The sequence below is a fragment of the Pelodiscus sinensis genome, chromosome 4 (genome assembly GCF_052426305.1).
Source record: "Pelodiscus sinensis isolate ZL-2025 chromosome 4, ASM5242630v1, whole genome shotgun sequence".
NCBI lineage: Eukaryota > Metazoa > Chordata > Testudines > Trionychidae > Pelodiscus > Pelodiscus sinensis.
Window position 1 is genome coordinate 24,949,615 of NC_143055.1, and position 25,194 is coordinate 24,974,808.

General features: G+C 40.8%; 1 protein-coding gene across 4 annotated transcripts in view; it reads left to right on the top strand.

The window, feature by feature from the left end:
• Window positions 1-25,194, top strand: part of EVC2 (EvC ciliary complex subunit 2) — a 155,069-nt gene that overhangs the window by 43,001 nt on the left and 86,874 nt on the right. For all 4 annotated transcript variants that reach the window (XM_075930752.2, XM_075930753.2, XM_075930754.2 and 1 more), the window contains 2 exons: window positions 6,065-6,199; window positions 8,935-9,086. In XM_075930752.2, coding sequence (XP_075786867.2) covers window positions 6,065-6,199; window positions 8,935-9,086 — 287 coding nt within the window. The remainder of the gene's footprint in view (window positions 1-6,064; window positions 6,200-8,934; window positions 9,087-25,194) is intronic.

A 25,194-nucleotide genomic window follows, 5' to 3' on the forward strand; every position in this document is an offset into this window, starting at 1 on the left:
TCCATGTAAAGGCAAAGGTTTTATATATCTGGACAGTAATTTGACCTTTAGCACAGAGTGCTAAAGAATTAATTCCATATTTATGACAGTGCCATATTTTAAGTTAGTCTCAAAGAACTGTCAACCCCCAAATGGTTTGGTTTCTTACTTGGTTGACATTTCAGTCTTTAAAGTTTTACAAACTTTGTGCGTTTTCTCTTATGCTTCACTGAAGTAAAATGCTTGGTTTCCTAGTTAATTCAAAGCTGTAGGAAAAGAATGTGAGTGCTGCTTGAGTGGTATGTCGGTGCCTTGTAGTTCTTTTCATTAGGGAATGTGAAAACTACTTGCCTGTGTTTCTGGCTTAATGTTTTTAATGCTAAAGTAAGAAACTGTTTAGCTATCAGAATGAATGCCAAAAGTTCTGTTTTATGCATCCCATGGTATGCATCATAATAAACCCTGTGTGCCTTATGTTCTGTCACTGTCAGCACCTACAACTTTCATTCAAGTCAGTGGAGGTTCAGGATCTCTGAAAAACAGATCAATAATGACTTCTGGAAGTTCACACCATGAATCAGTGACAGGAATAGGAGAGAGATGTCATAAAATAAACCTTAGTTAAGCAACTGCTTAACTGATTACCGGTAACACCCTTCTTAGGGTTCTTTGAATTTCTATTGCTTAACTAAAGAAAAGAACTTGAGTGTGAAATGTAGTTTTAGAGTTGCTGCCTTAACAACATCTAATACATCATAGATATAAAAAGACAAAATTAGTATTAACTTCTAATTGGCTAACAAACTAGAAAATTGGTCAACGTGACATTTCATGTTTTAATAATCTAATCAAACAAGCATAACAAAAATAACCCGTTATCATTATTTTGGAATGGTGACTTGATTCTATTTTCTAAGAACATGTCTGCACTACAGATTTTGGTTGATGCAAGTTATGTAGGTGTTAGGTTGCTGCAATTAATATGTCTCTTGTGCATGTGCATATTTGTCTCCTTGCATCGGCTCTGTGGGAACTCGCCAAGAGTTTGGATAATGAAGCACAGTGTAATGCACCATGGCTAGGTATCACAGTGTTCAAAGCGCCACCATCTAGCCTACTGTCTTTTGAGAAGCTTTGGTAGTACACAATGCAAATTGAACAGAAGTGACAGGAAGCGAGCTGTCAAATTCCCAGTATGCAGCTGTCTCCATCCCATAAAATGTCTCCATCTATATGCCCATCATTATTTCAAAATCACATAATCCCATATGGCCTGCCTTGCCATCATTGCCAGAAAGATGGTGCCTGAAAAGCCCTGTACTGTTGTCAAGCAGAGGACATTCGAGCCTCCAGTATTTGCAGAGTTGCAAGAATAACTAAGTAATTAGACGCCACTCTCTACAGAAAACCCACTGACTCATACAGTTACCTACATGCCTCCAGCTCCCATCCAGAACACACCATACGATCCATCGTCTATAGCCAAGCCCTTTGATACTACCACATCTCCTCTAATCCCACTGACAGAGACCAGAAACTTCAGGATCTCTACCGAGCATTTATAAACCTCAACCACCCACCCGGAGAAATAAAAAAGCAAATTGAAAGAGCCACACGAAGGCCTAGAAACCATCTACTTCAAAACAGACCCAAGAAAACCAACAATAGAACACCACTTGTCATCACCTACAGCCCCCAACTTAAACCTGTTCAACATATTATCAATAAACTACAGCCTATACTGGAACAGGATACTAAATTCCAAGAAGCTCTGGGAGACAGACCCATAGTCTCCTATAGACAACCACCTAACCTCAAGATGATTCTTACCAACAACCACAGGACATACCACACTAATACCAACCCTGGAACCTTCCCTTGCAACAAACCCCATTGCCAGCTTTGTCCACATATTCACTCTGCTGATACCATTATTGGACCTAACCAAGTGAGTTATAAGATCAAGAACACATATTCCTGCTCATCCAGAAATATAATTTATGATATCATGTGCCGAAAGTGTCTGTCTGCTATATACATTGGACAAACGTCTCAGACACTTTGCCAAAGAATCAATGCCCGCAAAACAGACAGGATCACAAAATTAGACAGGATCACAAAGAAAAAACAGTTTCTTGCCATTTCAACCAGAAAGGACATTGTCTCAACGACTCGATTACCTGCATCCTGCTTCAAAGACCTTTTAACACCACACTTGAAAGAGAATCCTCTGAACTGTCATTCATGCTTAAATTCGACACTTTACGCCTAAGTTTAAACAAAGACATTAATTATCTTACCCATTACAAAGATAGCTTCCCCAATTATCACCTCTAATATCATTAGCTCACAGACATTTACCTCCCCCCCCAATCCCCTTCTGTTCTAAAATTTGATTTGTCCTTCTCATATGTGTTCATTTTTTTTAATTGTATCCTTTGGTATATATGGTTGTGACAATTTTCTTCCACTATTTGATCTGAGGAAGTGGGTCTTGCCTACGAAAGCTCATCACCTAATAAGCCATCTTGTTAGTCTTTAAAGTGCTACGTAGTCCTGTTTTTTGTTTCAGCTACACCAGAGTAACACGGCTACATTTCTATCACTATTCTAAATAATCAAGGAGCATAATGATTTGGTGGAGGGCAGATTGCTGTGTGCATAGCGAGAACTAATTTGAGGTTGTGGTAATATTTGTGAGAAAGCTGCTGAAAGTGCAGTGCCACTTCTGGGCCCGAGAAGCATGCCATAACAAATGGGATTGCATTGTACTGGAGATTTGGGATGATGAGCAGTGGTTACAGTACTATGAACAAAGCCATGTTACTGGATCTTCATGCTGAGCTTGCCCCAACCTTCCAGTGCAGGGACTCATCCTGTTACACCAGCTTGTGTAAGACAAATTAAGCCAGACATCTTGGTATAATCATCTTGGGATGGTCCTTGATCACAGGCAGGTTTGCTCTGATCAGCTATTTACCTCCCTAAGTTCCTTCCTCTGGGCCTCTTTACAAGGCCTCTTGGCCAGTTTTACTGTTGTGTGCTCAAGATGTAGTCTCTCTATCAACACTCGCTTAGTTGCTGAAATGTCCAGTTTAAAGTTTATATAATTTTACAAAGTCCATCTATATATTCTTGCTGCTCTCTACACCTGTTTTAACAATGTAAAGTTACTTCAAGAATTGCTACTGTCGAGCAGTTGAACAACTCTTTAAATATTTTAGTTCTGTTCTTCTCTTTTGACATTGCTGGAACTTTCGTTTGTATGGTGTGTTGGTTCCATATTGATGAAGCAGTGCAATTTCTGATTATTTATTTCACTCTTATGATCAACTGTCCTTTTATGCTATTTGGTTTCAGCTCTTTTTATTTACAGCTTTTTTTCAGCACAGATGTATTTCACTACTTGGTAGCATAAACATGCTTGATTGAACATAATTAACTGTAAACTTAAAGAAATCAATATGAACTAGGGATGTGATCGTGTAAACGGTTAACCGATGAGCCTGGGCCTGATAGTGGCAGAGGCAGCCAGGGGGAAGGGACAGGGGAAACTCCCACATAGCTACCGCTCTTCCCCTTCCCACATGCAAACAAGTAACCGCTAAAAATTTCAGTGGTTTCACGTTTAACAAAATAAATGCATTTTAACATCCCTTTCTTCCCTTAACTGGGCTACCTATGAGATAAAGCCTGTCATTAAAGTTTAAAGTATTTTGCTCAAAGCTGAACTGCTCATTTGTATAAAGGGAAGTTGAATGTAACTTCATTTAATCATAACAAGAGATTCCATCAAATTCTGTTTTTCACTGCTATTTGTAGCAACAGCGTATCAGTTCTTAATGTTTGGTATGAATTTAAATAATGTTATAAATGAATATGAGTTTGATATTTCAGTGCTAGAATATGCAACTTTAACTGAACTAAAATATTAATTCGGAGGTTGGAGTAGGGCTAATAACAGGAGGGGATAAGAGCGATATTCATGTCAGCCTGAACTTTCTAGACATACTTAGGAGCAGAAGATAGTACAAAGGGATGTAACTGGTAATAATTGGCTGAATTCAGAACAGAGGACATTTAAAATGAGGAAAAAAAAGTCTATATATTAAGACGTTAGTAATTTATTTGTGAAGAGGATAAATGATTGGTCCTTTTTTCATTTAGTAGTTTCAGGCATTAATGGACATATAAAATTATTCAATACTTAATAAAATTATTCACATAACCATTTAATTAATTTTGTAGTAATTCATTTAAGTGCTCCAGGCACTCTACATGTTTCATTATTGTAGAATAAGTCTGATTGAAAATAATACACACTTTTGTCATTTAGATTAATTGTCAGTAAAGAGCTTTTCAAATATAATACTGCCAATTGAGCCTTAGGACCTATTTTCAAAATCTCACAGGATCGCAAATTAATGCAGTGGCGTAACGAGCGGAGGTTGGGGGGCCAGTTGACCCCGGGTGCCACGCTAGGGTGCGCCAATTTAGTCCTCCTCCGCTCCCTCTGTCATCCCTCGCCTGCTCCTCTTCTGTCTGCCCCGCTGGCTGGAGCCTCCTCTCTGCCCCCCAGCCCAACACTGCTCCACCTCTACCAGCGGGTTAGTGTGTGCAAAGGCTCCAAACTGGAGGGGGCAGGAGAAAATGTGGTACAAGCTCCCTCCTCCCTACCAGGGTCAGGCTCAACTGTGCGGTAGGTTCAGGGCTCTGCCGCTCGGTGGGGGGGAGGGCGCTAATTTTTCCTTTGCCTCGGGGCGCATAACACTCTCGCTACACCTCTGAATGAATGGTCTACGTTAATGGTTTAAGTATCTTCTAAATAAAGAGAAGCTACTAAATCTGAACTAAGGGAGACTATTTTCGGTTTGGGGGTTGATTCTTTCTTTCGTGGACTGGACCATAGCCCAGAAATATTACAACATCAAAATGTGCGCTTTCTTATACTCTCATGAGAACACGTTTGTTCTTGTTAATTCTTTAGCTCCACAGATGAGAGAATCTCTTTAAAGTTTACAGGGCCAAATCCTGTAAGTTAACATGTCTATGCAGATGAGTTAGGCTTGCAGGATTTGTGCCTAAAGCTGAAGGTAAGGTACTGAATTGTGCTTGGTTAGATTGACGTAAGTATTTGAAAACAAATGTCAGATTTCATAAATGCTTCTCATACACATACAGTTGCCATTGACTTCATGGCTTTCACACTAACTGCACCATGCTTACAGGTGGCATGTTAAGAAATTGAATGCACAATTTTAAAGGTACTTATTTAGAGATTGCTGCCATGACAAATGCAATTCCTATGCAATGAAGCATTATAATAATGGATATATGTTACCTCTCATCCAGAGATCTCGGAGTTGAGTTGCGTGTTGCTATTCTCATGTGAGTCGTTATGCCCATTTTATAGAAACATAAAGTGAATCTAAAGAGGTTAATTAAAATGTAACTAAGGATGCAATTGAAAAATATATTTAAAAAGGAAGGAAGTTTGGCTTGTGGTTCTTGACTGCTGGATTCCATTCCTGTCTCTGGTGCATACAGTTACTGCTTTGAACATATGAGCAAGTTGAGTAGCATTGCATCTATGACAAACATACTCTGATTAAAATCTTTTTACTTCATTGATTACTCTGCTTAGGAACAGATTTTTAAAATTGGCTTCTAATTTCAAGTGTTCAGTTTCAGACTGATTTTAAAAGTTGTTGAACATTCCCAGCTACAATTAACTTTCACAGGAACGGTGAATATTTAATACCCCTTAAAATAAGCCAGTAAGTATTTGATCATTCAGAAGTTGCATTAACCATTATTTAACTTAGGAGAGGTTCTGTAGCTTGTGTTAGGCAATTGGTGAGATTAGATAATCATAATGATCCCTTCTGGCCTATACATTTATGAAAAAATAAACAATTTTTGAAAATAGAATTATTATAATGATGTCTTACCAGTTAGTATTTCTGTGCTCTTGTGAAGATAGTTAGAAGTAATTTACTGTATCATTTACCACTGTAGCTCATGACTGATTTTTGTGCACTCTGGGGAGAAATATGGCTTACCTGTTACATTCTTTCAATTTCAGGTTTTGTACAGACATGGCATCCATGCTTCAGGATTCTTTGCTTCTTTTGTTATTTCTCTTGTATTAACGTGTGTTGCATTTTTTGCTGTTTACCAAACTAGAAGATTAAAATGGAGTTTCCTTAATAAAAAACAGGTGAGTTATATTTTCTACCATAAAGCATTCTTGTTTTCTAGAAAATCATAGAATAATAGGACTGGAAGGGACCTCAAGAGGTCATCGAGTCCAGCCCCCCGCCCTCAAGGCAGGACCAAGCTCCGTCTACACCATCCCTGACAGATGTCTATCTAACCTGTTCTTAAATATCTCCAGAGAGGGAGATTCCACCACCTCCCTTGGCAATTTATTCCAATGGTGTCCCAAAGTGGTTTACAGAGTTAAGTAATACAGTTATTATCCTGAATTAGAACATTTCATAACATGACTAGTTTTCCTTATCTAGTCATGCTGATAATAGATAAAATAGTTGTTCTTTCCTTGCCCACAGTGTGAATTTTGGTGGAGGCAACAGAATTTAACAATACACAGTAATTCATCAGATGAGCATGAAGGATACTTGATGATTTGATGGAATGCTATTTAAATGTATGTGTTTACGACAGGGATGGGCAATAATTTTTTGCTGGGGGCCACTTCAGAAATTTTTGAAGTGGTTCCGGGATGCACCGGAAGCAGCGGGGTCTCAAACAGAAGGGGCGGGGCCAAGATACTTCGGGTGCCATGATTGGTCTGCGGGTGGGGGAGCCCCTTTGCCCCCCGCCTCCCAGGTGTTCCCTAGACACCCATGTCCTTCGTCGGTGGGAGGAGATTTTCCATGCTCCCCCACTTTTAAGCCAATTAGGGCCTAGGGGCGGGGGTAGCGCAAGAAGTTTCCTCTGCCCTGATTGTCCTGGGGGCAGGGGAGTGTGCGAAGCCTCCTCCCGCCCTGCCAGGGGCACTTCTAAGTGCCGTGCACTCCTTGCAGGGTGGAGGTAGGGCAGAGTTAACTTTGCGTGCTTTCCCCTGCCTCCAGATCCTAATTGGCCTGGGGGGTGGAGGTGCGGCAGGGCCTCCGCAGGCTGGATCATCCTACGTGGCAAGCCAGAAATCCGGCCCATGGAGGCCCTTTTGCCCACCCTTGGTTTAAGCAAATGTGAGGATGAAAGCCAACCCATATTTTCTTCATGCTACCTGGAGGAGTTACTGTGATTTATTTGCTAACCTGGAAGATTTAACATGTTTCTTCCTGCTTCACACATTAACTTCTACAATTTCCTGGCTCACTTATTAAACTTCGTGTGTGTGTGGGGGGGGGGGGGGGGGCCTTAAAGGTCTGCCTTTCTTTTAACTGATGGGTGTGATATTTGCTGATCTCTGCTATAAAATGGCTACTTTCACACAACGTCTCAAGTATTCATTTTAGTCTGAGACTTATTGACTGAAGGAGAGAGGGAGTTGCCCAAAGCTGAACTCCAGTGTATTAGGGTAACACAGATAGGAAAGACCTTAGACAGGGTAGGGAAGACTATGTAAGAAAAGTGGGTGATTTAAAACCCGTTCTTGGGCCAGAGTTCTAGGAAGTGTTCCAATGTAGCATGTCAGATTTCAAAGGCCCAGGGGGCCTAGCTGACACAGTTATTTTGCTGAATACCTTTATGTAGTTTGATTTGTACAAATGTGCATTATTTATTTCCTTTGTCTTTGTGAAAATGACTGTGGGCCTTGTATCCTTTCTTAACAAAGCATATTTAAATGCAAACTGTAAAGCACAAAATAATCAATTTAAAAATCCCCTTTCTCCTTCTTTGTGATGTACAAATAATGTCTGAAACTCGTTTTAAGTTGTTTTATTCAGTGTTCACTGTTTATTGTAATTATTTAAATTAATATATTAGGTCCTCATGAACTTCTCTTTGTGGGATCATTGAAGGATCTGATTAGAAAAGTTACAGGAGGCTATTTAAAATTCACAATAAATATTTCATTTGTTGTAAAATAATAGTATGTTAAGAGAAAATAAGTTCTGTACTTACATCAGTGTGTGTCATGTTTGAAAAATGGCTCATAACTTTTTTATTTCTCTTTGTTGGAAGAAATAACCATACTCAGTGAAAATAGCTTACATCAATGACCTTTTATGAATAAAGCATGATACACAAATTATAAAAGTGTAGCAGACTGGTTCCTGCACCAGAGATTTTAAAAGGTTTTCATTTTTGCTAAGTTTATTAATCCTTAATATCAAGGGAATCCATGTATAGTGTATATTAGCTGAATTAGCACTTTTCCTCTTTCATAAAATATGTGCCAACATCTGTTGGTGGAAGTGAGCTACATAGCAATAATCTTTTTTTGGGAAAAAGCTTTGTGTGGCTCCAAAACTTGTCCTTCCAATAACAAAAGTTGGTCCAGTACAGGGTATTACCTCACTAATCTTTCACTCCTCTACCTGGTACCCTGGGACCAACATGAGGACAACACCAGTGCAGACATAGAATTGTGTGATTTTGTTCAACAACTGTATATAAAAAGTTGCGTATCCTCTACTGGTCCTAGGGATTGAGTGTAAAATAACTGAATGAAGCTGGTTCAAAGCCTATTGAAGCTAAGGATAAACTCCTATTGACTTCAGTGTGCTTTGGTCCTGATTCTTAAAGATGTGTAGGTGTTGTAGTTCTCATTATTGAAATGCCTGATTTAGGAGCCTAGGATCCTAAATCACATTGATTGTTTTCATCAATTAGATTCCTCATCAGTTGTATACCAAAACATAGCATCCATGCAAACTCCTATTAAAGTAAATGGGAGTGCTTTCCCTGACAACAATCTGAGTTGTATCCACACTAAGAGTTGATCTATTGTAATGTGTTTACTTTTTTGTGTTTACTTAGGAGGATCAATATGAGTATATTTTGGATCACAAACTGGAGTATTCACAGTTTAATTCAGGAGATCCCTTTAATGAAGATACCATTATGAATGACCAGATTATTGAGATACTGGCTTTTGAAGACTCTAAGAACATGCTTCGAGCGTTAGAAGAGTAAGAATTCACTGTTACTGCATTATACTTCATACCAACAAAACATCTCCTACACATGATACTGAATATGTGTCCTATAATTCTCTCTCCTAGAGTCCTTTCAGATACATCTCCACTACATGAAGCTGTTGACTCCTTTAATAAATTGGCACCCTTGGTAACTAATATAGGCATATTTTTAAATTTCATTATATGTAGTAATTGCTGCTCAAGCTAGATTTTCGGCACGTTTTCCAAGACAAACACACTGTAAGGGTTTGTCTACATGGCAAGTTAGTGCATTGCAAGCCAAGTTGTGAACCTGCAGTACAGTAGCATGTTGTGCAGTAAATGGTCACATGCACTCTAAAGCACACTGGGGGTTCTATCAGACACTTTGGTGTACTCCCATGAAATGTTTGCTGTGTCTGTAATGGTGTTCACATGAAGAATTAGTGGAGGGTGTTGGCTGTCAAGCAGGGTTGTTCCTGCTCTGTCCATGATGATGATAACCAGAAGCCTGCTTGTGTGTGTGCTCAGTGATGTATGCTGTGTTGACTTACACAATTAGTCGCCACAGCAGACCCGAGAGAGCCTCCCAAAGACTGCAAATCAGATAAGGAGTGAAGGTGCCTGAGCAGGTTTATTGTTAAGTGAAGTACAGCTATCCACTACGCATATGTATGTACTAGTAACAATGGACTGACTCAATCAGTGGGAGACTCCCACTGCTCCCCCTCCCATCAGACAAAGACTGACCACCTCCCAAGACACCACTTTATGTACAGATACAAACAAGTTACACATCGGTCCTGTCATGTCAGGTGGCCATCCTCTGATACTGTCAGGTTACCACTCTCTGACACTTCTTAGATACCACCCATCACCATGCACCTCGTGGTTTGATTAGATCATCTCTATCCACGATGCTGTCATTTTAGACCCTTTCCTGAACCCGAGTCTGTTTCTGTGGGAGTGTGGGTATCAAGGTTGTTTTTAATGAGCTGGTGTTACCATCCCTTTGGAATGTGCTTTCAAGGTGACCAGAACCAATTACTGTTCTACATCTGGACCTAATCCCAATTGGTGTTTTAGACTCTGAGCCCTGTTCGTGCCAAGTTCTGTGAGTAAGGACCTGCCTCTTGATTATAGCTTAGCTTTGCTTTATGTTAGCTATATTTTGTCCATTGTTAGCTAGGCCTCAGTCCCCAGACCAGGCCTTTGCTACATGGGCTTATGTTTTAGGCCTTCATCTCACTACACAGGGCAAGTTAGTATGCAGTAAGTTCATTCCTTGACTGACTACTCCAAAACTTGTAGACAATAGGGATGTTAAATTGCGGCTAATTAAGTAGTTGATGGAATTTAAATGGACTACTTGATTACTCGATAAGGTGGGGGAGGGGACGTTCTCTACCCCCACTGCGACTCTGCCTTTTAAATGTAATTAGAGCTATCTGCCCCATACTACATTTGAAAGGCAGAGGAGCAGTGCAGGACCTGGCACAAGCTTTGGACCTGGCGTGAGCTTTGGACATGTAAAAGGCAGAGCTGCAGTGCCGCTGCACGTCTGCTTCCTCTGCCCCCCCACTGCAGAGATGGTGCTGGGGGGGGAACCCATTTGTAAGCTGGTTTCCCCCACCCCTCCTTGCTGCCTCTGATATAAAGGCAGCAAAGGGGAGGAGAAATGCGAGTAGTTCACTCGACTACCTGAGAAGCCTAGGTTTATTGGGTAATCGACTATTCGACTACTCTTTTTACATCCCTAGTAAAGACTAACCTTCATCAGGCTACTTAGAGAATATTCACTATTTCTGGTCTGAGCTCCTTAAGTGTACAGTGTTCACTGTGCCAAAACACAGGAAGTTGGTCCAAAGCCTGTGCACAGAAAAATGTTGCTGAAAGTCTCTTCTGCACTCATTGTGCACATTTTGCCTTTAGAATAGCATGACCTTGTTTCTAACCAGAAAAAAAGTCCTGCTCTGGGTTCAGGAATTTTTGTGCAGCAGTATTGCTTGGAACAAAAATGTTCAGTTTCATGACCTTAGTGTTATTTTAAATACCTGGATCCGAATCTAAGGAGTGACTATTTGCAGCTTTCAAAGGAAAATTCTGTATATGTGGTATTAGAAAAGGCAGTAGACAGGGGCTAGAAATCCTGCTTATTTTGTTGAAAGAGAGGTCAGGATTTTATGACAGACACATAGCTATTGAAGGTCATCTCTTCTCTGGCAGAATTTGAGAAAAGGTCTGATGTGAGAACAGGGCAGATTTGTTTGTGCAGTCTCCTGATGACCTTCATAAAAGCGAAGTTGCAGGTAATATTCTGCAAATATAAAATAAAAATAAAAAATTACTACTATAAAAGCTCAAAGCAAAATGATGAGTGTACTGGACTGTTGATACATAGGCAGAAAATGGTTCTGGGCCTTTTCTAAAAAGTTACAATTCCTAATGAGCAACATCATTGCCTTTTTTATATTTTGTTTCACAAAATGAAGTAAAATAAATGCAACCTTGATTTGTATAATGCAATGCTAATGTGGAACCTATCTCTGTGAATTGCATAGCAGCCTTGTCTTTTCTAGCTATTATAACAACTTTAGGTTTTTTTTCAGAAAATGTATGTTTGTGATTAGTATGGGTAGCAAGATAAGATATGATTGTAGCTCATTTTAGGCTTAGTATATTTCTTTTGGAGACTAGAAATATTCGGCTAATTTAAAAATATAGACCCTTGAATGTCTTACTGCTCTAATAGAAACTAGCCGAGAAAGGTAAATATTCTGGTAAATCTCTTAAATAGGAATGTTTATGTAACTAGAATCATACAGTGGATTAAAGCCTCGGTTTGTGTACATTATGTAGGCATGTGCTATTTTCATATTCTTCATTGGTTTAAACAAACCTTTGTCTGTCTCTGCCTTTCACCTCTTTCTTCCCTAGATATTTTTATTTAATACCTTCCAGTTCTGTGTTCTTATAGCTGCATTTCCTTATGTCTCTCTCCCTTTGCCCAACATCAGGTATATAGCTTGAGACAGTATTTATCTGCATAATTTTTTAACTGGATTGTTGATCACAGTACTTAAGAAAACCCTTTTAGAACAATAGCAGAGTTATTACACAGAGCACTGTTAATATAGCTAAGCTCTATTGGACCAGAGGAGGTCTTCTAAGAAGTCCTAGTGATAGGCTGGTTGCTCACTGGGCACACTATGCAAGTAAATCAAGTAAGTTCCTTAGTACCCAGGGTAACTTAAGTTCTTTAGTCAGGTTGGTTATTTTGAAAATATTACCCATATAGATCCATTTATCTCTGCTCATCAGACTTTACTTGGTGGTTTGGGGAATTCTGTCACTTTACTGTGTAGATTTACTTAGGATTCTAACATGCTGCACAAATGTTCTTGAATAATTTATACAGCACGTGATCTCTATTGGAATCACTTTGCTTCCCACAAGTGTACAATAGCCCCTTCTGCTGTGAAGTGAAGCATCTGCTTAAGAGCGCACATGAACACAGCACAGGAGTTGAGGGCCCCCACAAGTGAAGAAGGCTTTCTTTGAATGCAATGGTAGTGGCAACTTTAGTTTAACAGATTGTCGTTATCTAATTTGGAATTTTTCTGGACACTCAAATTAAGTCCACTTTTCTTGGAAATATTGGAAGGATCATAGGATTTTTAATAACTGTGTTTCATCTCATCTGAGAGACAGCACCCTTTGGCAATAGAATTCTCCTCTAATATCCTACTGGAGCATTGGTTCAATATTATTTCAGAGGCAGAGTGCCTCATTAATAAATCACTAGCCTTGTCACACCTAGTTTCTCTCAGGAGCTCTCTTATCTAGGTATTGATCCAGTCAGTGCTTGCTTGCCTTATCTCTGATAATCTCACAGTGGAGGAGATCTGGCTGTTGACAAATGTCCCACATCTTTGTCTATAGAATCAAACCTATTGTTTGCAGTTGACAGTGCGGACATTCTTTGTGAAGTTTAGGAGATATGTTGGAAAAGAGAAGGGTTTGCATGGGATATCATCAGTTTGTTTTTAACAAATCTTCTGCTAGCTAGCCAGCATTTCCCAAGAGTGGTGCAGAAAAGTAAGAGAGACTCTATATTCACTTAAGGGAAATTATAAAAGAATTTCTGCTATTGTCAACTGCTACCAAGGTATCTTCCCTCTTTATTTTAGATTAATTGCTTTTTTCTCTTTAATAGTATTCAGTTTTTTCATGCATTTGCAGTCAGGTATAGCATATGACATTGGTTTAATTAAAAAAATGCCTATCAGGGCATGTTGTAGCACTTTTTACCACATAAACCAGTATAGTTCTATGAACTGTAATCTTACTGTAATATGAAAATGGCCGAGTAAATAGAGACTTCTCTGTGATAAAAGTTAACAAACGTCAACAAAATCTCATTTGGAGATAGGAAGCAAGCTCAGATTTTATACTGATTTCTTCTGATCAGTGCTATCTTGAGTAGGCTTCCTGTGTCTGACACATTGATCCCTCCTGGTGTAATGATCTTTTTTTGTAAATAATGTTTATTTTTAGAAGTGTCCTGTATTATAAAGGAAATAATCCACATTTTGAAGAAACAGATTGTTCCAAGTAGATAGAGAAAAATAGATTTTCTATTCCACTTCCTCTATTTCATGTGGGGTTCACAGGAAAAAGAGAAGTACCAAATATCAACATAAATTAATGGGTGAGAAAATAGGTGATTTTTTCAGTGGCAAACTAAAATGATTTAGTGCAAGTTTCAATGAAGCAATGCTATCCTTGTCAGCTTCCTATTTCTGTTTAACCTCATAGACTTCAAGGCCAGAAGGGACCATTATGGTCAACTAGTCTGACCTCCTGCACAGTGCAGGCCACAGAACAGCATGCATGCACTCCTGGAATAGACCCATGACCTCTTGCTGAGTTAGGCTATGTCTACACTTGCCAGTTTTAGCCCAAAAAACAAACCATACTAGCATCTCCACTGGAAATCTACATTTTGCACTTAAACTGCCAAGTTAGTTAAAATTAGTTGAAACTGTAATAAAAAATGACATTGTCAGACTCTAATCTACTAGAGTTCTTTGAGGGGTTCAACAAACATGTGGACAAGGGGGATTCAGTAGAGAAAGTGTACTTGGATCTCCAGAAAGCCTTTGACAAGGTCCCTCACCAAAGGCTCTTCAGTAAAGTAAGTTGTCATGGGATAAGAGGGAAGGTCCTTTCATGGATTGATAACTAGTTAAAAGTAGGGATGTTAAATTTAGTTTAATCAACTAGTTGATGGATTTTCCATCGACTACTCGATTAGTCAATAAGCGGGAGAGCTGCAGCAGGGTTAGCTCCCAGTCCCAGGAGCTAGCCCTGTTGTGGCTCTTCCTTTTAAATGTATTAAGAGCCAGGCTCTTAATGCATTTAAAAGGCTGAAGTGCAGCGGGGCAAGTGGGAGGGGGGGACCCTGTGCAAGTGGGACAGCTGATTCCTGTCTTGCACTGGGTGCCCCCTCTGCCCTTTAGCCTTTTACATGTATTGAAAGCCTGCGGCTGTGTACATTTAAAAGGCTGGAGCATAGTGAGGGGACCTGGCGCAGCCGGGACAGCTGATTTCCTGGTTTGTGCCAGTCCCTCCCCCCACACACTGCGCACCAGCCTTTTAAATGTAAAAGCAGAGGTGCAGAATCTGGAACAGGGCATGAGCTGGGAATCAGCTGATTACCAGCTCGCGCCCGGTCTCCACTATCCCCTGCCTCCCCTGCCCCCCACGGAGACGGTACTGGGGGGAACTGGCTTTTAAGACAGCTCCCCCCAGCACTGGCTTCTGCTCCCCACCTTTGTTGCTTCTGATATTGGTGGGAAGCGACTAGTCAAGGACTAGTTGAGCTTTCGCTTATCGGAAAGTTGACTAGTTACTTACATCCCTAATTTCATCAGGAAGCTTCATAGGTACTCACCTAGTTGTATTTCACAGGTACTTATCTAGCTTGGCCCGATGGTCTTTCCTATCCTTGATGCCCATTATAAGATACATTAGCTTTATATTTTTTATTCTCAGTAGATTCCTTCCTGCTTATATTTTCAAGTGCTAGATCATTGGCAATGAATGCTAACAAGAGGAAGCTTAATAAACTGTAAATATGTTGTAATGGCATGCAGCAGGAAATCCTTTTCAGAGTACTTGTAGGTCTTTTCTGCTATGTCTGAAACAATGAAAGAAGAGCTGTGGGGATTGATTGCATACTCTGTGTGATGAGTGCTGCTAAGTAGAGCTCTGCAAAACCCTGAAATGACCATTTTTTTCAAAGGTATCTGAACAGTTTCCAACTGGTTACCCTTACTCTGACTTTATTTATCCTCATTTTGTACATTTTTGCCTTCCCTCAGTGTAGACAAAGCTCTAGTTGAATATGGCACTTGATCCTACTCTCTGATACACGATACACATTGCCACTTATCTTGGCAAATCTCTAGATAATACATATGCACTGCAGTTGATTTTCTCTCATGACACAGGGTAATGAGGGCAATGTATTGGAGGATAGGATCAACATATTTCCTGAGAGCTCTGGCAGGGAAGTCAAAAACAATTTACTCCTATATTAGAAGTTCAATTTTTCTTTCTAAATGTAAATTTCGCACTATACATCTCAATTTAATTTTCCACTAAGGAAATGGTTTCTTTTTATCACTGAATTCAGATAGAAAGTAGGAATAAGAAGATCAGTTTGTCATTACATCTAGAGTTTGAAGTCACCAAATTAGAAATCAGAGACAAGCAGTTGAAAGTTGCTTTCCGTTTGAACACCAAACAAAGGTACTCACAGCTTCTGGGTTTAACAAATTGGAAAATTTGATTATAGATTGTAATCTCTTTGGGACAGGGACAGTCTTCGACAGTACCTAGTACAATGGGGTTGTGGTCCATGACTGGGGCCCCTCAATGGAAATAATTATGAATATTTCAATAATTGCATACTGGGAGTGTGTGCATAAGCACATGAAAACACACAGCATTTTAGCTCTGTTTCCCACAACTTGAGGGTTCCACATCAGTTGAACATTTACATATTGCTGGAAATATAAGAATTAAGAGAAGTACACTGAATGTTTATCAGTGAGCAATTTCCTATAGACTTTGCCATATAAATAAGGTTTCAGGAGAGATTATTGATTTCTTCTCTCTTTTTTTCCCTAACTGCAGCTAATCCTAAAGATGGCCATTTTTATAAGGCTTTTATGTTGGGACATTTCATGGTAAAATACACACCGCATTCTGTGGAACTAAAAATCTTCAGTAGAGCTCAGAAACTTTATATATATTTTTAAAAAGCCAACTTTCTAGACTCTTATGACTCTTCCTATAACATGTTTATGATTTAGCAAATAAACATTATTGCTATTTATTATGCCTTTCATGCCTGTTTCAATCTGTATGTCAATAGTGATAAACTAGTATTGGCCTTTTATAGTTAGTGTTCTTCACTTTTTTTAATGTTAGGGAGGTTAATGAAAGGAAGGATAAGATTGTGGTGAGGACAGCAGACAGGAAACTGAACAAGGTGGGTTCAATTCCTGGCTGTGTCATAGGGTATGTCTACACTGCAGGTTCATATAATCTGCATACCATGGCTAAGAATAGCATGGAAGATATGGCTGTACACATGCTCTAGCCTACACTGGCATATGTGCTGCTGTATTTTCACTGCTATTTTTAGTCATGCTGTGTAGGTTACAGCTGGTGTGGGTATGCCTTCCTGAACTGCAGTCACACCTGCGATTGCAGTGTAGAAACATCCATGTTCTTCATGTGAGCCTTTAGGGAAGTCCTCCTGAGCTGTGTTTCAGTCCGCACACTTTGTCTGCATCGTGACTATAGGACTCAGTTATCAGTTCACAGGCAGACCAGTGGGGAGCATGTGAAGGCACCTTCCCACTCTTTGCTCTCCGTCTATTCCTTGGATGATTGCTTTAGTCTGTCCCTGACTGGATGGAACTTTGGGGGGGCAGAGTCAAGGCTCTGTTTGTTACTTACCCTTGTCCATTCTGCACCCAGCTATGTGAGAGAGGCAGTAGCAGCCCCATCGAGGCTGCTTTCCCTGCCCAATAATATAGGTTGTCAGTAGAACAGACTGACGGTGGAAATAATGTATGCACTTCTGGGAGGGGAGCAAGGCAAGACACAATCTTGTCCTCAGGCTGTCCAGGACTGGAACTGTCTCTTGCTATGTGAGTGTGTACACCCATTTCATAACTCGGTGTTATTATAATGCAAATACTAATAACTCACCAGCCTTCCACAACTAGACTTCAACATCTAGTGGAAAATAAGGTTGGTTTCATCATCGGGAGAAAATGCGCAGGGAAAACATGTACAGAGCTTCGCTCCCCTCTAGCCTTTTGAAGCCAATGCCTCTAGTGATCTTCATCTTCCTGAGCTCTGAAGTCGTACACAAACATTTTTAAAATGCCTGTCACAAGGAAACAGATTCTTTTTGTCTTTTTTTTTAAAGGTATCACATTTGACAGCTATAAATGTGATGATTAAAAAATTATATCTCCCAAAATCCTATGCATATCCATTATTATCTGTAGTTTGAGAGATGAGCTCTGATAAATCCCTTCTCCCATACAGGTATTTTAATAGTTAATGAATGGTTTTCTTTCATGACACTAGTTGCTTTGCTCTCTTCATTCATTAAATGTTCAGGGCTATTGAAAACATGAAATGTTTAGCCATCTCTACCTCTTCACGTTTGACCCCTGGACTTCTCCGGTATTAGTCCTCCTCTGGCAGCACTTTAAACCTTGTGCCTATTCAAGTGAGTTTAAAAAAAATCTTTAGCATCCTTCTCTTTCCATGTTTTCCCTTTTTTATTTCCTTTCCCCTTCTGTCATCTATCTCTCTGCGCTCTTTGTCCAACTGGATCTTTGATCTCCTTCATTGCTAGATTTCCATCTACCAATTGTGTTTCATTATCTTTCTTTTTTTGGTGTGGTGAATTCGCTCAGTGAGAAGTGGGAGATCTTTTAAACATGAATAAGATGAGCAAGAAGAGTACAAAGCGTGCAAGGCATTTTATTACCCCTGCCTAGATCTGCAGATGCACAGACTCTCAGGTTATGAACTTTTTCTCTGAATAAATATGTACTTCAAAGTGAAGACACGTATGACTCAGTCAGTTGTAAACATTGCTCTTTTGGGGGACTTCACCTGAAACTGCTTGCTTTGTTACTTATTAAAGGTTTGTAGCTAGGCGTGAATGATATGCTCACTATTGTACAAGACACAAAGGGCTAGATTGTTCTTTTCTGCCCCCGAGATCTGAGTACAGGGTATGGGGGTGGCTAAAATCACTGACACGCTGAGCTACATGTGACAATCTTCAGAAGTTCACGTGCTGGGTCATGCCTGCTGGGGCTCAGGGCTTCAGCTTCTTTGGTGAAGGGAGGTCTTGGAGCTTCAGTTCCATGGGAGGTGCCTGCCCATGCTTGGAGCTTTAGCTTTTGCTGCTGCTGTTGCCTCTCCCCAAGGCACTAAAGCAGAGGGCTCCTCCCTGCAGCTCCCAGCTGGTTGTCGCTGCCTCTCCATGCAGAGCTAATGTTTGGGAGCTAAAGGGATGGCATGGCTATGCGTCCCCAGGAAGAGACAAGGGAGATAAATTGTTACAGTCCATTTTGTGGAGTAAGTCACTTTTTTCTCCCTCTCCCTCACATTGTGCCTGCCAGGCTGCTCTGTCTGTGGAGTACAGATGGGAGCTACAAAGCTAAAACTCTTCCTTATCCTTTTCCTCATCCTCCTCTCAAACCATTTGCTCATAAGAGGAGCATCAAGCTAGCAGCAATTCCTACTGTTTCTTCTAGAGGTTAGATAGACATCTGTCAGGGATGGTGTAGACAGCTTGGTCCTGCCTTGAGGGCGGGGGGCTGGACTCGATGCCTCTTGAGGTCCCTTCCAGTCCTATGATTCTATGATTCTATGATTCTGCCTTCGGCATCAGTCTGAGCAGCCCTTACTCATTTGAGGAGGGGAATAATCTGCTCCTCTTTGCAATACAGTAAAGGCTGTGAAATTCTAGCTCAGATTAAAAATAGTCCCTGCCCAGAAGAGCAGACAGTAAAGGAGAAGACAGGCTGGAATAACGTAGAGACCTTTTTCTAACATTTAGTTTTGTTCATTTCTCATGGGTATCACTTAATTGAGTCAGCAGGCAGGACTGGAAAGTAAGGTGAATGGTGAGTTTGTATCTGAAGAGTAAGCCCTCAGGCTATTTCAGGGTTTGCTAGACCATGTCTGATTCTCTTTATCATTTGCTGTTAGTGTGTGGATCCATGGGTTTTGCTGTCCACACACATTTAGGTTATTGGAATCTTGTTTATTTTTGCTTTCTTCTACTAGTTCAGTTGCAGTTTATACCGATGTTACTTATATTCCTAGTTCCCACTAAGGTGTGTACCTGCGCGGCCACACACACAAAATTCTTCCCTTGCCCCCACTCCCCTCTGGAGAGCCACGAAGCAGCATTCACAGCAGGCAGCTTCTTCAGCAGGCAGGGCCGGCTAAGACGGCGTGGTAAGGGAACTGCTAGGGGCTGCTGAGGCCACGTGTCAAGGGGATGGGGGGGCAGGCCTCCTCCAGTGGCCGGGTCTGCCACATGGTAGGGAAAGCAGGGGCCTGTTCTGGTGGCTGGGGCCTGGAATGGGACATGCTGCATGGCCGGGGGTGGGGGTCTGCTCCAGAGGCTGGAAACGGGACATGCTGCATGGCGGTGGGAGTGGGGGTTCTTCTCTAGCAGCCAGGAACATGTGTGTGTTAATGAATTGGGTGCCACAGTGGCACACAGCCAAGCCAGCGCATGTGACCTCAATATTGATGCACAAGCCAAAACTGACTCCACACATGGCTGCAAATCTTAGAGGGAATACAGCTTATAATATCTGCTGAAAAGTCCCTACTTTCATTTTGCTAGGCTGAAAGGTACAAGTAGGGTTGCCAGGTGTCCGGTATTGACTCAGACAGTCTGGTATTTTCGCCTCCTATCTGGTAACAAAAATTCAGAAAATACCAGACACCTGAAATGTCTGGTATTTTCTGGGTTTTTTTCCCTGCCAGGAGGCAAAAATACTGGACACCTGGCAATCCTACAACACACTCAGCAACTGGGCCCAGCCCCGGCCCCTCACATCCCCCAGACCTCCTGATCTCCGCCCCTGAACCTCCTACTTACCTGGTTCCACAGGGAAGCTGCTTTCTAGCTAGACCAAAAAAACAAGATGGTCGCTGGCAAAAAGCTTAAAGACCTCAGCAAGCAGTGCCTTCCCTGGGTCTTAGTGCTCAGCCGCTCCCCTCTTGCTATCCCTATTCTGACTTGGCACGCACTTAAAGGGGCCATGCTGTTTTAATGCTGTTTTATTTATTTATTTATTTATTTATTTATTTGCTTAATAACTCTTGGAGTCCTTTTTTTTGTTGTTGTTCAACAACTTTGGTCTCCCCCCCCTTTTTTCCCCCATCAACAGAATTTTTTTCCTGGTGTTTTTTGTGTGTGGGGGGAGGGTTTGTGTTTTTTATTAAACCATCTGGAGGCCTTAGGTACAAGTGCAATTCATGTTAGATGTAGACACTTACAATGATATTCACTGCACAGGCAGTCATTGAGTGGGATCTGTCTGGAAAGCCTGATCTTTTCTGTGACTTCTTTATATTGCAAAGCAGCTGCACAAAAGAAAGATTGATACCCCATGCTTATGCTTGGAAACCATGTAGTCCCAAGTGAGTAGGTTTGACCTAAGGGAGTTTCCAGCGGGAAAGCCCTAAGGCTGAGTGAGGGTGGTACAATAATGCCTTGAAGAGGAGGGATTTCAACAGACTCAGACAGACAGGAGCTTGGCTTCCTCTTTATTGTAGACTGCTAATATCTTGGATTATATCTTTGTAAATGTGTAGTTTGTGGCTAGTTCTGTTGACGGGAAGAGAACTTATGTATATTTTTATAAATATTCAAATAACAAATATTCAAAATCCTGATTGGCTCACCAGTTTCTGCTTCAAATGAGAAACTGACTCAGAAGGCCCTAAAATCTACTTAGCAAAGGGACAGTACCACAGTCATATGAAGTTTGTGCATTTCAGAGATAAGTTCATACAGTGCTCTCAACTCAGCCCTCTTGCATGTAACAAAATACAGGACAGTGTAGCACTTTAAAGACTAACAAGATGGTTTATTAGATGATGAGCTTTCGTGGGCCAGACCCACTTCCTCAGATCAAATAGTGGAAGAAAATAGTCACAACCATATATACCAAAAGATATAGTTAAAAACAATGAACACATATGAAAAGGACAAATCAAATTTCAGAACAGAAGAGGGATGCGGGGGGGGGGGGGGGTAAATGTCTGTGAGCTAGGTAAATGTCTGTGAGCTAATGGTATTAGAGATGATAACTGGGGAGGCTATCTTTGTAATGGGTAAGATATCCAGAGTCTTGCATGTATGTATTCCGAAGAATGTATAGTAGCAGTCACATAATTAAATTCACAAGATGCCAATTAAAGTTACTGTGAGAGCAATATACCTTCAGCCATATGTTATTGGGGTGAACTCTTCTGAGTTCTTACTAGTCAGTGAAAGTAGGACTGGTTTTGTGGCACACAATAATGAAAAGCAGTAGGAGATGTGGAGCATTTGCAATCAGTTCATCACCTCTGCAAATATACCAAGAGTGTGGGGGCCAGGTAAAGGAGCTAGTCTTGGCTGCATTGTACTCCTCTGATGATTGAAATAGGATGAGAGATGTCTGGAAAAGAAATGTATATGTAATAACCTCATTGCTTTTGAGCAGATAGAGAACTAAATATATGGGTCTTTTCAATTTTATTTTCTTACTGGGGATTTTTATTAATGACAGGTTATAAGGCGCAATAGAACCTAATGTAGTTTTCACTGCCTTGGCCAAGTTACCATGACCTTTAAGTAGTGATTATCTGCACAGTAGCTTTGAAGCGTGAAATATACTGTGTGGAAATTACTTGTTTTCTGCTGTATTTACAAGAGAAATCAAAGATGTTTTAGGTGGCTCACCTAGTGATACCTATAGCAGAGATTATTTGACGAATCCTATTATAAGCAACTGAAAACAGTGGTGTGTAACTTTGCCAAACCATAACTATTTGAGGGCTGAAATTTTCCATGCTGGGATTCTGCCTATAGCTGAATTCTTTTGGAGGACTTCAGAAAAAAAAATTGCTTCCTCCTTTCCAAGAATGATGCTAAAGAAAAATATTTGTTTTGTCTGTAAAAAAAAAAATGTGTATAACCATTTTATTGAGATGTTCATCTGCCCCCATGCTTTGGAGCAGTGGCAGTCAACTGTGGTTATGCATACCCCTGAGAGGACACAGAAGTCTTTCGGGGGGCGGGGGGGTGCAGTAACTCTTCTAGTTAATTGTATCAATTAATAACATACTCTAGAAAAGTCAGTAAAAACTAAAATTTCATACAGTGGATGTATGGATGGATGCTATAATCTGTAATGTAGCTACAATATTTATTCCAATTGATTTATTTTAGAAATGTATGGTTAAACATGAAAAAAGTACACAACTTTTCAGTAATAATGTGGAGTGACACTTCTGTATTTTTTATGTCTGATTTGTAAGCAAGTAATTTTAAGTGAAGTGAAACTCAGGGGTATGCTAGACCGATGAGACACCGGAAAGAGGTACAGTAGTGTGGAAAGGTTTAGAGCCTCTACTTTGGAGCATGGATTTAATTTGACTGATAGGTGGCATTTGCATCAAAAATGTGCTTTTTGCTGTTCCTGTGACAGTGCACCTAATTTTGGCCAACATATAAACCTCTGAAAATCTGTTTACACATGCTCAATGGAGACTTATTAGCGTTTGGTAGCTAAATTCTCTGAAGGTTGCATTGGCAGCAAGCATGCGCCTTCCCTTCATATGTACTGACTAGACTATATAAGCAATAACCCCACAGAGCAATCGATCATGCATCATCCTGGGGCTGCAGAGGCTGGACCATAAGTTTTCATACAATTGCTCCTCTCACTCGCCCTGAGTTCCAGAATTCAGAGTAGGAAGATAACTCAACTCTCTTGTGCATTATGTGTGGCTTTTAATTGCATAATCATAAGCTATTACACAAGCAACCTTTATTTCAGTATTTCCTAACTTTTACTTATATTTTTTGAGTTGTGGGGGGTGATGAGAAGGATTTGTGTATACACACAAATATACAGTGTGTGTGCATTGCAAACCTGTTATTTCCGCACAACCCTACGAAGAGTAAAAACTGTATTTGAAGAGTTAACCATGTTTGGTACTTCAAATACATAAGTGAAATAAGGTTATAGGTGCTATCTAACTTCATTGGGTTAGATGTGCACATTATAGCTGCTACAACTGATTTCATTTTTCAGTTGCTAGGTGTTACAGAACATCTGAAAAAAAGGCAAAATTAAATACACAGAGACTTCCTTCCCTGAGATTCAGTTAAAAAGTTAGTGAATGGATGGTGGGGGGAAGGGAAGAAAGCCTCAGCATAATAAACCTGAAAATAATCTGATTGTGTCTAACTAAACATTCCCTGTTCTACTCACATATCTGTTGTTCCAAGGTTTAGTTCTTCCCAAGGCATGGAAATTGCTGGAAATTCCACGTTTTGGCCCTGGCTTAACTCATATCTCTACTCCACTCTGGTCCCACTAAAACTGCAGCAGGAAAGTCCTGCTTTTTTTTCCCAATTCAAACCCCCCCACTAAGTTTTCATTGGCTTTCCTGGCTCCCTGCCAACACATCTTGGAGACTGTGTAGGACCTGCTGCCTTTGGGTTTAACCCTTACAAGCAATTTAATTAACTGAATGGCTAGTATGTCCAGAAGAAGATAGCACTCTCTCATTCATCACAGTAACACCTAGCAACCAAGTAATACTTTACCAAATATGTCTTTTTTGTTTTGTTAATAAAATCACCTTCCATAGTGCATCTTCCTGGGTTCTCAAATGGGTTTTGATTTGGGTGATGGCAGCGTAACACCGAAGGTCAGGGAATCGGTGACCTTGGGAAGTTTTTTAAAGTAGAAACATTTACTGGCAGAGTATTTTTGAAGTCTCTTATGGGCCCCCACATTCTGCCCTTGAAGTGCCAGAGTGGGGAACAGTCTTGACAGGAAGTTGAACCTCTCTAGTCTGGCACTATCTAGTGTGGTATCCTCAATGGTCTGACATGATTTTAATTAGCTGGATATTTGCCTATTGTGGATGGATCAAATTTCCTGTGCCACCCCCCTTACCGCTGTCCATGTCCCTCACTGCCTTAGGCTGGGATCACAGCAAGTGGTGGCTGTGAAGCAACAAGGCCAGGACACTAGGTAACAGCAGAAGGGCTAGTGGCTTTGACTTGGGGCCAGTGGCTGGGATCCTGTGTGGTGGCTAGGAACTGTGGGTCTAGCATTGGAGCACTCATGCCATAGCTGACCTCCTGTAGTTTGGCAAACTCTCTGGTTCACACTAATCGGGTCTGCAGAGCTGGATTAGAGGAGTTCAGCCTGTATTTACAAAGAAACCAAGGACTGAATGTTATAGAGCAGGGGTGAGTAAAGGGCCCAAATGTGGCCCGCAGATGTTCTGCCACTCCCCCGCCCCCAGGCCAATCAAGTCCTAGGGGTGGAAGGGGCGTGTAAAGTCTCTCACTCCCTGCCCCCACTCTGCAAGAGCCCTGTGCCCCTTGCAGGGTGGGGACAGGGAGTGAGAGACTTTGCGCACTCTTCCCGGTCCCAGGCCCCAGCACGCAAAGTCTCCTCCTGCCCTGCAAGGGGCGTGAATTCCTTGCCAGGCGGGGGCAGGGAGAAATTTGCATTTTAGTTCTGGAGACCAAGCTCTAAAATCTTTTTTAATTTAAAAATGAAGAATTGCTTGAGGAAGAGGCTGAACATTTTATAGGATTGAATATTTAGACTCCTTGAGGTGAAACAGCTGCATTTTATTATTACAGTAAACATGTTGCAAATCTTTCCAGGGCCTCTGCTGTCTCATTTGAAATTTATCTGAGATTTAGCTCGAAGAACCAATCAAATCAATAATTTACCATAACTGGAAAAGT